The sequence below is a fragment of the Eumetopias jubatus genome, unplaced genomic scaffold (assembly GCF_037043125.1).
Source record: "Eumetopias jubatus isolate StellerSeaLion01/CBP00866 unplaced genomic scaffold, mEumJub1_p1.0 scaffold_13, whole genome shotgun sequence".
NCBI classification, from domain to species: domain Eukaryota; kingdom Metazoa; phylum Chordata; class Mammalia; order Carnivora; family Otariidae; genus Eumetopias; species Eumetopias jubatus.
The window spans coordinates 55876733-55890837 of record NW_028274819.1 but is presented as its reverse complement, the minus strand read 5'-3'; the positions used below and the strand labels follow the sequence as shown (position 1 = coordinate 55890837).

General features: G+C 38.8%; 1 protein-coding gene across 8 annotated transcripts in view; it reads left to right on the top strand.

The window, feature by feature from the left end:
* PGM2L1 (phosphoglucomutase 2 like 1) overlaps positions 1 to 14105 on the top strand; it is a 102072-nt gene that overhangs the window by 36534 nt on the left and 51433 nt on the right. The window contains exon 2 of one of the 8 annotated variants that reach the window (XM_028115995.2): positions 8433 to 8568. The exons of the other annotated variants lie outside the window; for them this stretch is intronic. Within the exon in view, the coding sequence (XP_027971796.1) occupies positions 8458 to 8568 (111 nt within the window). The 5' untranslated portion in view covers positions 8433 to 8457. The remainder of the gene's footprint in view (positions 1 to 8432; positions 8569 to 14105) is intronic. 8 annotated transcript variants of the gene reach the window in all.

Genomic DNA, 14105 nt, shown 5'->3' with positions numbered 1-14105 from the left:
CTGGCCTCAAACTCTGAGATAATAAATTTCTGTTGTTTTAAGCCAAGAACAAACAAACAAACAAAAAAACCCAAGGCCAGATCCCTGCTCTGAAAAGATAGCTCTCAGACTTGGCTGCACATTGGAAACACCTGAGACAGCTTAAAACAAAAAACAAACAAGCAAAGAAAAAAACACTCCATGCTCCAACCCAGATCACTTGAGTGATAATCTCAGGGGGTGAGGTCCAGGAATCAGTTCCTTAAAATGCTATGCATCCAGGGTTAGGAACTATTACTCTGGATCAGGGGTGAGCAAACTGTGGCCCTTCGGCCAAATCTGCCTGCTGCCTGCTTTTGTAAATAAAGTTTTATTGGAATACATGCACACACACAAAACCTAAGGCCCAGTTTAGTAAATTAGATTCTGAAGAAAAGAGAATCAGGAAACTGGGAGAAGAGAAACAATACAGATTAGAGTGGAAATTAATGAAACAAAGAATAGAAAAAGCAATAGAGAAAATCAATGAAACTAAGTTCTTTGAAAAGAGCAACAAAATTGGCAAACCTTTAGCTAAACTAACCTCCCCCCCTCAAAAAACACTCAAATTACTAGAATCAGAAGTAAAAGAGGGGACATTATTGCTGACCTTATGGGGGGAAAAGGGGAGTATAAAGGAATACCATAAACAACTGTATGCCAACAAATTAGAGAACCTTGATGAAATGGACAGATTCCTACAAAGAAACAAACTAATGAAATTTACTCAAGAAGCAGACAAGTGAACAGACCTATAAAAAGTGAAGAAATTGAGTTAATAATCAGAAAACTACTCACAAAGCCCAAATCCACATGGTTTCACCATTGAATTCTCTACTAAAAATTAAAGGAAAAAATATGTCAATTCTTTACAAACTCTTCCAAAAGTTAGAAGAGATAAGAACACTCATTTTATAAAGCCAATTACTCTGATACCAAAACCAGAAAAATTTATCACAAGAAAACTACAGACCAATATCTATTATGAATATGAATAAATTAATCCTCAACAAAATACTAGCAAAACAAATGCAGAAACATATAATAACAGTGCTATACCATGAACAAATAGGATGCAAGTTTGGTATAACTTCTAAAAATCAATTAATGTAATAATTATAATAATGTAATCAACATAATAAAAAAACTTACATGTACATCTCATTAGATACAGAAAAGCATTTGACAAAATCCATCACTCTTTCATGATAAAAAACACTCAACAAACTAGAAACAGAAGAGAATTTCACCAATATGAAAAAAGCATCTACCAAAAACCCACAGTTAACATTATATTTAATGGTGAAAGATGGAATGCTTTCCTCTAAGACAAGGATGTCTGCTCTTGCCACTTCAATTCAACATTGTACTGGAGGTTCTAGCCAAAGCAAACAGGCAAGAAAAAGAAGCAAAAGACATCCAGATTAGAAAGGAAAAAGTAAAACTATCTATTCACAGATGACATGATCTTGTATACAGAAAAATCCTAAGAAGTTAAATAAAAAACTATTAGAACTAACAAATGAATTCAGGGGTTTCAGGATGCAATTGATGTACAAAAGCCAACTGTATTTCTATATATATGCAATGAGCTATCCAAAAATGAAATTAAGACAATTCCATTTACAATGACATCAAAAAGAATAAAATACTTAGGAATAAATTTAACAAAAAAGTCTAAAACTTACACTCTGAAAACTATAAAATATTGTTGAAAGATATTAAAGAAGATCTACAATTAGAAAAAAATCCCGTGTTCACATTCCCCAATCTGATCTATAGATTCAATGCATCCAAACAGAATCCCCAGCTGACTTCTTTGTAGAAATTGACAAGCTAACTGTAAAATTTATTTAGAATTGTGAGGGACTTAGAATAGTCAAAACAATCTTGAAAAAGAAGAACAAAGTAGGACTCATACTTCCTGATTTCAAAACTTACTACAAAGTAACAGTAATCTAGACCTTGTGGTACTAGCACAAGGATAGACAAATAGATCAATGGAATACAATTGAGAGTCCAGAATTAAATCTGTATGTCTGTAGTCAACTAATTTTCTACATGAATGCCAAGGCCATCCAGTAGGGAAAGAGTAGTCTTTTCAACAAATGGAGCTCATATAGCTACATGCAGAAGAATGAGGTTAGATCCCTTCCTCACACCATATATGAAAATTAATTCAAGGTAGATTGAGAACCTAAACATAAGAACTAGAACTATAAAACTCTTAGAAGACAACAAAGAGGGGATGGCTTGGGTAGCTCAGTCAGTTAAGCGTCTGCCTTCAGCTCAGGCCATGATCTCAGGGTCCAGGGATTGAGCCCAGAGCCCCATGTCATCATTGGGCTCTCTGCTCAGTGGGGAACCTGCTTCTCCCTCTCCTTCTGCCCCTCCCTGCCCCCCTCCACTCGTGCTCTTTCTCAAATACATAAGTAAAAACTTTTTTCTTTTAAAAAGAAGACAACAAAGGGAAAATCTCCTTAATTTGGCAAAGGATTCCTTTCTTTTTTTTTTTTTAAGATTTTTTATTTATTCATTTGAGAGAGAGAGCACGCAAGGGCACGAGCAGGGGGGAAGGTCAGAGGGAGAGGGAGAAGCAGACTCCCCTCTGACCATGGAGCCCAACTCAGGGCTCGATCCCAGGACTGCGGGATCATGACCTGAGCCAAAGGCAGACACTTAATGGAATGAGCCATCCAGGTGCCCCTTGGCAAAGGATTCTTAGATATAAGCAACAAAAGAAAAAAAAGAGATAAATCAGACTTCTTCAAAACTAAAAAGTTTTCTGCTTCAGACAACACCATCAAGACTATGAAAAGACAGGGGGTAAGGGGATGGGTGAAATAGGGGATTAAGAGTTGCAAACTTTCAGTTATAAAATAAGCTACAGAGATGAAAATTATAGCATAGGGAATATTGTCAATAACATTGCAATGACGTTGTATGGTGACAGATGGTGACTACATTTATTGTGGTGAGCACTGAGTAATGCATGAAATGTCACATCACTATGTTGTACCCCTGAAACTAATATAACACTGAATGTCAACTGTACTTCTGTAATAAATAAAGGAATGCAAAAATCCCACAGAATGAGGGGAAATATTTGTAAATCATTTATCTGATTTGTATCAGGAACTTACATCAAGAAATACAAATAAATCTTACAACTCAAAAATTAAAAAAAACAATTTAAAAAATGGACAAAAGATGTGAATAATTCTCCAAGGATGATATACAAATAGCCAATAAACATATGAAAAGATGTTCAAGTCACTAGTCATCAGGGAAATGCAAATCAAAACCACAAGAAGATACCACTTCATAGTCACTAAAATGGCTAGAATCTGGGGAGCCTGGGTGGCGCAGTCAGTTGAGTGTCTGACTCTTGATTTCAGCTCAGGTCATGATCTCAGGGTGGTGAGACTGAGCCCCAAGTTGGGCTCCACGCTGAGTGTGGAGCCTGCTTGATTCTCTCTCTCCCTCTCCCTCTGTCCAGCCTCCTCCCCCATGCACTTTCTTTCTCTCCCCCCAAAAAATAATTTTAAAAATGACTAGAATCAAAAAGTAAGATAATAACAAGAGTTAGAAAATCTGTGGGGAAACCCTCACGCACTGCTGGTAGGAATTTAAATGGTGCAGCCGCTTTGGAAAACAGTCTGGCTGGTCCTCAAATGATTAGACACCGAATTACTACATGGCCCAGCCAATCCATTCACAGGTATACAGAAATGAAAACCTATTCCACACATAAACTGTACATGAATATTTGTAGCAGCATTATTCATAATAGCAAAAGAAACAACCCAAATGTCATAAGTGGACAAACAGATCAACAAAATGTAGTATACCCATACATTGGAGTATTACTCAATCATAATTCTACAAAGATAGAAAGCAGATTAGTGGTGGCTTAGGCCTGGGAGTGGGATAGGGTGATAGGTGGCTCATAGCTAAAGGGCTTGAGGTTTCTTTTTGAGGTAATGAAAATATTCTAAAATTGACTGTAGTGATATTTGTGCATAACTATGAATATAACAAAAAAAACCCCAGAACTGTACACTTTAAATGGGTGAATTGTTTGCTATGTGAATTATATCTCAATAAAGCTGTTTTAAAAAATGTAATAATGCATTCACTCTCCGGCACCAATCCTGTACTTCCACAAACCTGAAAGGGGATGCCTCCTTAGATTTTGCACCCTAGGTTCTTTGCCTTGCTTCACCCTAATCCCAAGTGTGCTCTGCATCCTTCCCCCTACCTTATACAAAGAGAGACACTTTTTATTTGTTGTTGTTTTGTCCCTTTGGAGTTTTATGTGACAGGGCTAAAAGTAGAAAATAGAAAATTGTTTACAAGATACTTCCTTTATTGACTCTAATTTTTTTTTTAAATACAGAGTTCACTAGAGTTTAGGTCAAGTATCTTGATGAGCAAAAAGAAAATACTTATCTTTTCAGAGAAATCACACAGCAGAATGATAGATTTCCTCAAGACTTAAAATTTTAAAATAGGAGGGTGATGAGAGAGCAAGAGAGTCCCTAAAGATTGCTTGGTAGCAATACTTCAAGGAACTGGCAAGATGCTTGAGGGGATGACCATATAGTACACCTAGACAGAGGCTTTGGGGTTCATAGCCTTAAAACCAAGTTTCCTGACCACAGCTTATGAATGGTATGCAAGGAGAAAGCTGTCGGACTTCCAGAGACTACTATGATCCTAGACAATACAGATGTTAGCAGAAACCTTGATGAATTAGAGCTATTGACTCTGTTTCCCTGGATGAGAGGGGAGCCTATGATATTGATGAAAATTTAATTTCTTGCTACCCTGACAGAATGAGAGCTTTGAGTCTCTTAATTGATTTTTTAAAGCAATAAATAAAGGGATATTTCTTATACACTTGAGGTTTTCCTTTTAAATTTTTTAATTTGGAAATAATTTCAAATGAAGTTGCAAAAATTAAAATAGTACAAAGATTATCCAGCTATCCTCTACCCAGATTCCCCTATTATTAAAATTTCCCCCATTTGATTTATTTCCTATTTATCTAACTATATGTTTGTATATATGTTTATATATGTGTATATATAAATACATTTGTGTGTGTGTGTATACACAGTATTTTTTCTGAACCATTTGAGGGTAAGTTATATATATATCATGATCCTAAAATATTATGTCATATATATATTAGGACCAAGAGAGATATTCTCTTTTATAACCACAGTTAGGGTTGCCGGATTTAGAGAACCGTGGGCAAATTCCCATAAAAAAGGATGAAATCTTGCCATTTGCAACAACATGGATGGCGCTAGAGAGTGTTATGCTAAGTGAAGTCAGTCAGAGAAAGACAAATACCATATGATTTCACTCATATGTGGAATTTAAGAAACAGAACTAGTGAACAAAAGAAAAAAGAGAGAGGCAAAACAAGAAACAGATTCTTAACTATAAAGAACAAACTAATGGTTACCGGAAGGGAGGTGGGTGGGGGGATGGGTGAAATAGGTGATGGGAATTAAGGAGGGCACTTGTTGTGTTGAGCAGGGAGTGATATATGGAAATGTTGAATCACTATGCTGTACACCTGAAACTAATATTACACTGTACGTTAACTGAAATTTAAATAAAAACTTAAAAAAAAAAAAGAACTCTGGGCAAATTCCAACAGAAATTAAAGCTTCTGAACTTTCCCTGACTAGGAAAACTATTATACTCCCTCTTCTGGACACACTTACACTCTGTTCTTTGATCTGATGAGTTCTGGGTCTCTTTGGTCACCCCTCAATTCCTGAGCAATAAGCCAAAGATGCTGGGCAAGGTTTCTGGTAACCAATGTATGTCATAATCTTGTTGATGAAATTGGGGGCTGGTTGACTCTGGTATTGAATTAAAACTTGTATTTCTCCAGTCTTTTATGCTTGCCTTATATAATTCCATCTCTTGGAAGTTCTGTTGATTTAGTAGTGTTTCTCAGAATTGAATTACATTTAAGAATTGGCTTATAAAACCACTGCTTATCGAATTTAATATGTGTAGAAATCATCATTGGATCTTGTTAAAACATAGATTCTGACTCAGTAGAATTGGGATGGGGCCTAAAATTTTGTATTTTCCAGAGACCTTATAAGAGGACCTACTCTGTGTAGCAAGGTTATGGCCACTTATGCCACAATCAATAGATACTTGTTAAATATGTAGGGACCTAGGCCCTATCCCAATGTACTGATTCAGAATCTCTGGGTCAGTGACCAGGAATAAACATTTTAAATGAACTCCTAGGTAGATTTGAGAACCAGTGGTTTATGGGTTTGAAATGCCCTCCACCTTTTTCTCTACTTATTTTTTGTCCCTCAAAGCCTAGTGCTTGTCGCTCCTGCTGCTTGTTGCTTCCATTGACCACCTCAGACTCTGAATTCTTTAACAGTTGTCTGCAGCAAGCATTTTCTGTTTCTCATGGGCTATCTTTTCTCACATATATCCCGTCTCCCCAGACACATTTTATTTTTTGAAATGAACAGTTTTGTTATATACTTTCTTATAGCCTCAGCTCCTAGCATAATACTTGGCATAGAGTAAATATTTAATTAACATTTGTTAAGGACAATAATGGTGATGATAGTGAACGATTAATTTCTTTTCAGGACACGTGGTTGTTTCCCAGGCCTTGTGTGATTAAAAGAATCTGCTCATTCCATAAAGGAAACCACCCAACTGCTTAGCAAAGACTGTAAATGCCAAATGTGGCACGTTATTTTTCAGGAATTGGCACTACGATCCTTCTGTACTTTGGTAGCTTGGATTTTATTATGGTAAATGGCTTGTTAAAGGAAAGTAATACTTTGAATTTATTGTCTTTTATCTGTGAACCTGAAAGCACTCTAAAGCCATTTATTAAGTTACTGTATAGCCATGCTGTAAATATTATTACACCCTCCTTACAAAAAAGCTGACTAGGGAAAGAGCTGTAAGATACTCCGCCAAATTCACAGAGCTATTTTAAGAAGGCCAAACCAAGAAAATCAGCAGCCCTAGTGTCTGACAGGTAAGCCTTCCTCGGCATCTCCCAGACCTCAAGTTGTGTGACTTTGCAAGGTGAGCGTTCCAGAGGAGAGAGGCCAAAGAAGAAATTGAAGATTATTTCAATAATCTCTTTTCCTCCGTTTGCCTACTGCCATTTCTCTTTGTAACCCACTTTTGACGCTTGTACATTGTTGCTTGTGTTATGGTTAAATGCTGACCCATTTTTCCTCATTAACTTCCTTGTTTATTTTTTCTGTCACCTTGTTCTCTCTCCTCCTCCACTGTAGCAGCAAAAAGAACTGCCAGCAGACCAGATCTGAAACGAGGTTGGCACCCTGGTTCCATCACTTAGGAATTCTGCCTTTTGAAAAAGTCCCTTCACACTCTGGGGCACTTCCCTCTGTTGTTTGTAAAATAGGGATAGATCACGCCCACCTACCACACAAGATGGTTGAAGCGATAGAACACGATTCGTAAACTGTAAAGCATTAAATGGATACCAGTGGTCCCCTTACTGCATAAGACCAGGTTTAAATTAATTTAATTTCAGGGCCACATTGCGCAGCAAAGTAGGGACAGGGCGTGTCCGTAGGGAACAGCCTAGAGGCAGATCTTTTTTCTTTGAGGAAAGGGAGGGCGCGGAGCTGCTGGGTGTTGTAGTCTTTGCAGCAGTCTCCACAGGTCTCGGAGAAAGAAAAGAACTACAATTCCCGTGAAGCCGTGCGGAAACAGTCCCTTGCACCCTCCCGCCAAGCGCGTGCCCCGAGCTGAAACGGGAGCTAGAAGGGGGTCCTAAGGCGCGCGCCGGGGATCCGCGGAGCGACCGCTGAAGCGGGGTGTTGGTGGTGGCCATGGCAGCTGATTGAGAAAAGGAGACGCGTGGGAGTGTGTGGGGACTGTAACAAGGATAAGACGCATGGCAAGTGGAAATTATAAAAAAAATAACCCGACCCCTCACCGCCCTAACGAATCCCAGCCCGTACCACTGCGGAGGCGCCGAGAGCGCGCTCTGCGCTCGTGCCTCACGCCCCAGCGACTTAAATCGGCAGGGGCGGGAAGGGGCGGGCCCTGCGGGGCGGGGGGCGGGGCGTAGGGCGGCGGCGGCGGCGGCGGCGGCAGCAGCCACGACCCAGACATCTGGGACTGTTGTTGTTCTCTCGTTGTGGGACCGCCTCAGTCCGTTCGCACAGAAAGAGACTCGGAGCTGGTTTGGTGGGAGCGGGCGGCCGCATCCCCCCTCTCTCCTGCTTCCCCAAAGCTGCAGCAGGAGCCAGCCCAGACACCCTGCGGTTGGTCGGTCTCCGATGCCCTTCAGTGAGGAGGGGGCGTCAGAACCCTGGTGAGCGCATCTCAGCCCCCCCAAACCAGTGTCTTCGCTGACCCCCCAGGCCCTCACACCCCAGTCTGGCTGCCATGGCTGAAAATGCAGAGGGGGACCTGAACTCCAACCTGCTCCACACCCCTTACCACACCGGGGATCCTCAGCTAGACACGGCCATCGGGCAGTGGCTCCGTTGGGATAAGGTGGGTACCTGGTCAGCCTGGCATCCGCCCTGTCCTCCCGTACGCCCTCCCACAAGCAATCCGCCTTTTCCCGTCCCCACCCGGTGCTCGGCAGGCTGCAGAGGAGATGGCTCAAGCCACCGGGCGGGGACTAGCGGAGCCGGGCGTTGCCACCCACCTATGCTTGGGCTTACCCCCGGGGACCGTCTGAGCCGGGCTGCCAGTAGTCTCTTCCTTTTGCAGTGCGCGGGATTGCAGTCTCCCTTTCTCACCCACCCCCCGCCCTTCAAGTGCGCGTTGTCTTTCTCAAAAAATAATAATTATTATTATTATCATCATCGTAAGTTAAACCCTTCATAGAGCAATTTCCTTTATTCTCCCTTGATTTCCTTCTCTGCAAACCTGAAAGTCGTTTTTGGTACCCTTTTTTAGATGTCTCTAACCGCTCTCCGCTTTACTTCTGGTCTGGTGTGTTTCCACCTTCCGTCGCTAGGTAGTCGTTGGTCTTTTATCACTCCCTGGTATTCTCTAGTTAATCACCTTTTGCTCTTGAGAAAGGTAAGAGTTCTCTTACCTCTATATTTCCCTTTCCGAGAGTTATTTTCTGGAAGTATCCTGTTCAAAGAATCATGTTTTCATGGTTTCATTTGATGTTCCTGATACGGAAGTGTTTTTGCTTTACCCATTTCTTTTCCTCCTCTACTCCTGCCACCCCCTCCAAGTCGTTGGGGTGATTTCATTATGTGCAGGCATATGGGATGGATCTGTGAAAGCCAGAGTTAAAATGCAGCTCTCACTTGTAGAAGAGGCCGCTGGTGGCTCCAACAGAGGAAGATGATCTAAGCTTTTGCTTTGTCAAGTGCATTTGTTGAAGTAGAGAAGGCAACGTATTTAAAATGGAATTAATAATAGTGAATTAAGGAATTAGTATGGCAGTATGTGAAATCATGTACAAAAGAATTTCCTAAAGGATTCACTTTCTGAAAAAGTCTTATTTTCACTTTGCTCGGTCATTAATGCATTTAGCAAAAAATATTTATTGAGCATTGGGTAATGTTTTCTGAGCCTGTTAGGAATGAATACTAGTGGTGAGGAAATAGAAGGGGTTCTGCCCTCAACAAGTCTTCAGTTAGCAGATAAGACCAACAAATAAGTAATTACAATAAGTTAGCTACTGTTACTTGGTCATATGCATCTTGGATATTCTCTACTTCCTCTAGAGTCTAAACCAGTGCTTCTCAAACCGTGAAGTGCTTGCAGATCACCTGGGGCTCTAAAATGGAGATTCACCTTTAGTAGGCCTGGGGTAGGGTATGAGATTCTGCCTCAAGAATGAGCTCCCAGGTGATACCGATGCTGCAGGTCTGTGGACCACACTTGGAGTGGGAAGACTCTAGAGTGTTCTGATTCAAATATCAAATTAAAGAAATAACTCCCTTATTATAGGATTTGACCATATAGATATATATTTTTTTTAAGATTTTATTTATTTGACCATATAGATATATATATTTTTTAAGATTTTATTTATTTGTCAGAGAGAGAGAGAGAGCATGAGCAGGGGGAGGGGTAGGTGGAGGGAGAAGCAGGCTCCCCACTGAGCAAGGAGCCCGATGCAATGCGGGACTCATCCCAGGACCCTGGGATCATGACCTGAGCCGAAGGCAGACGCTTAACCCACTGAGCCACCCAGGCATCCCTAGATATAAGTCAAGTGTGCAGAATTTGTGATATCCCATTAATTACCATAAGGATATATAAAAAGCAAATAACTTTAAAGCCATTTGTCAGAGGTCAGCTTAGCATACAATAAAATCAAATGTACTACAAACTGACTATATAAATGTCTTCAGCATGGAAACCTGACCAAATTACAAATGAATGATAACCTTATCTGTTTAATATGGTTAATTGTTTTTGCTTAAAGCCATCTGCTTTCATTGGTATTTTCAGGAAATGAATGTTGTTGGACACTTATGTGTCCCTGAAGAGAAAGGAAGATTCATGCAATTTGGGAAAATACTTGTAGAATTCCAACACAATTTAATTTACTAGTAACTACTATGTATGTCAAAGCTTTTGATCCCAACAGTAGGAATTTGTTTTCATTGCCATGGATGAGATCTTTTGTTCTTTTTAGGTGCAAGTTTTGACTATACTTTTCCTAATGAGTCCTTCATTGATTTTTTTTTAAAAGATTGGTTGAATGAATTAATATTTATTAATTGTCTATGCTGTGCCTAGATATTGGGATGTATGGAACTATTAAAAAAACTATGCATATAAACACAAAAAGGTAACACTAAGACAGTATTGGTGGCAATTAAACGTTTTATAGGCAGTCCTTATAGGAATTCAAAAGTAAGGAGTGACCTGTGGACTGGGATGATCAAGGAAGACTTTATAACATGGGATACATATAAAAGACTGAGGGGAGCCTTCACTGAAAATGGAAGAGAAATTCTTAAATTATATTTAGAGTGCCCTCTCTATATAAAATACTAGCTAAAAACTTGTGGAAAATACAAAAATGAGATAGATAGGAAGTATGTCTTCAGAGAACATAGAAGGGAAAATGAAACAAAAGCTCACAAAGGGAGCAAGTAATAAGTGCCCTGAATCAAGGAATAAATATTAAATAATTATTTAATAAAAATAATTGATCCCTCTCATAATGGGAAATAATGCTTTTAATTGGTAAACAAAGGTGTATTTACTATAGATTGATAGTGTGGGTAACCTAGGCTATATCCCAGGGCACTGAAATTTAGAGTGCAGACCTGAGCGAAGGTCTCAGGTATTAGGTATTATTTTGCTTGAAAATAGATAAAATAATAGATCAAACTTACAGCATTTATTACATTACATGCTGACAACAAATATAGTCTTTTAGAAGAGAAACTGAGTTTAATACCTGATTAATATCTATGTAGTGAAAAAAAGGAACCTATCAAATGTGGCTGATTCTCAGTGACTCTGCCTAGATCACCAAAATTGCTGGTTTTAGCCTTAGTAGGGTGGTGGATTTAGAAAAGTCTTCATGAAAAAAAAGTATTATTTGTGCTAAACTTTCAGAATTAGTTAAAATTTAGACTTCCCAACATAGAGAGGAGATATTCCAAGAGAGATAGAAACTTTATGTACTTAGAACATTTGTTTCTGCTGTAGCTTTGGGTACAGAGAGAGAAATTATTGGAAAGGTATGTAGAGACCAGGTCATAGACACATTCAGTATGTGGTCATTGAATGACCACATAAACACATTCAGTATGTGTTTAGTGGCCTTGAATAATAAAGGTGTATGTACGTGTTAAAAAGAAAATAATGCAACAAGACAGGGTTTTTATTGGGGCAGTCTGGAATATCCCACATAGTTTCTTTGGGGTGGCATTCTGTTGGTAAATTTACTATAGTTCCCTATCTGACCCTCAGTTTTTATGCCTTCAGACTTTGTTAGTCTGTTTTGTCTCAGGATGGAGTCACCCTACTCAAGAAACAAACTGATGTCTGAATTCAGAATGCAATTTTATTAATTTATTGTACAGGTGTAATATAAGTGGATTTGTCTCCTGTCGGGGTATTTTCTAGATGCATCATCAGGGAAGTCAAAGAATCAGGAGATTTTTAGTGATCATGAAATCAGATCACAGGGATTCAGATACATGCTTAAATGTTTAACAGCATTGGCCTGTAATAAGTAAATGCATCCATTTCTATGATGGGACTATCCTACCACTGGAACCCAACAAGTCCGAGGTTCAAGGTGTTTCTCCTCCAGGTAATGCACAGATGACTCTTCTAAACTGCTCTTTCCCTTCTATGCTCTAGGGCTAACTAAGGCTCCCACTTTCTTCCTACTTTCTTTCAATGTTTTCATACATTCTATCACATTATAGACAAGTCTTGACTGGCCTAGAAGCCAGATTCTCTTTAACATGACAACTCTCACCTGTTTCTGATCTACTGTAAATTTTAACTTTTTGAAAGCAGATGTAACCAAGATACTGAGTACTGCTCAAGTTTGGGTGTGTAAATGTGTGGGTGGGGAGTGGGACAGGACACAGGGCAGTGCTGTTCAGCCAGCTAGAGCAGCGACAGCTCTATATTGACAAAATGTGCAGGCAGAGATTGGCCATGGCATTTTGAGAAATACTAAGTAGAGCACTCTGGTCTCAAAATGTAGGTCTCTATTGACAAAGGATAGAATGTAAAGCTAAAGATGAGTTAGGTTAGGTTAGGGTTATGAAATGCCTGAAAATAGAAATAAAAGACTTTAAGCCAGTGATTTTCAGATATCTAGCAGTGAAACTTTTTCAAGCAAAATATAGCCCAGAAAACTAGGGGTGAACGAATTCCCTTTTAAATCATCATTGTGTGATGGAAAATATATCCAAGAAGCACCTCTACAAAGGCGGTCTAGTGTAATTTCATTGTATAGAGGCCTAAAGAAGTTGTGGTAGAGCCTGCCACCTAGTTCAGTCCAATTTTTACAATACTAGTTTATATTACTTTTTTTGGTTCACATTTTTCTAATTAATTTGGTCTTTAATCAATGAAGAGTACAGAATACATATGGCTTTATTAATTTGGGGAAATATTAGTACTTACTAGTTGAATTTATTTGTGTAATGTTTCAAACTTTGTAAAATGATCTAAATCTCATTTGATACTCACAACAACCCTGAATGGTAGGCAAACTAGGTAGTCGTTATCCCCATTTTTACAAGTAAATAAACTTAGTTTCAGAACGGTAAATGACTTACTCAAGGATGTATGACTTTTAAGCAGTAGAGTTAGGACTAGACTCGAGGTTACCTGACCTTATCAGGTAGGTTCAGTTATGACTGCACTATACTCTATAACCTGAATATTTAGTAAATGTTAGTGACATACACCAGGTTCAAGGACTTCATTAAATCCATTTTATTGGCTTTTGTAAAACCCGAGTAGGATGTAATTGCAGAATAAATGTCATGGAATTTTTTTACAGAGCTGAATTTGCAGATCAACAGTTGCTTTGGTCTCCCTGGCAACAACATTCTCCCTCTGAGAAATTTAACATATAAATAAGGGTTTGAATTCATTTTACTTCTTAGAAATAAAACTCATTTTTTCTTTTTATTTCCAAACTTCTTACATTCCCCCCTCAGTTTCCACCATTTCATCTTCAATGCATTTTTATTTCAAAGAAATACATGCTTATGATAAAAAAGTACAAAAGGGAACATAATAGAAAACAATGTTCCTAACCACTTCTCGTTTTTGATTTGCTCCTTAGAAGCCATTTTTAGCTGTTTGTTTTTAGTTATTCTCATGGTTACCATCAAAAGACTAAATAATATGCTAGTACCAGTAGTCCTTGACTTACGTATTATTTGTCGAATACATGCTATAAAAACTCAGAGCTCACACGATTCTCTACCTCTCCTAAATTTCAAAGGTTATGTTTTAGTTATTTTTTTAAAAGTTTAAATAATGTACTTAGTGCTAACAAAGTCTACAGAACAATAAGCCCAACTCACAAATCCAGAGCTCCCAATTGCCCGTTTTGTTTAAGA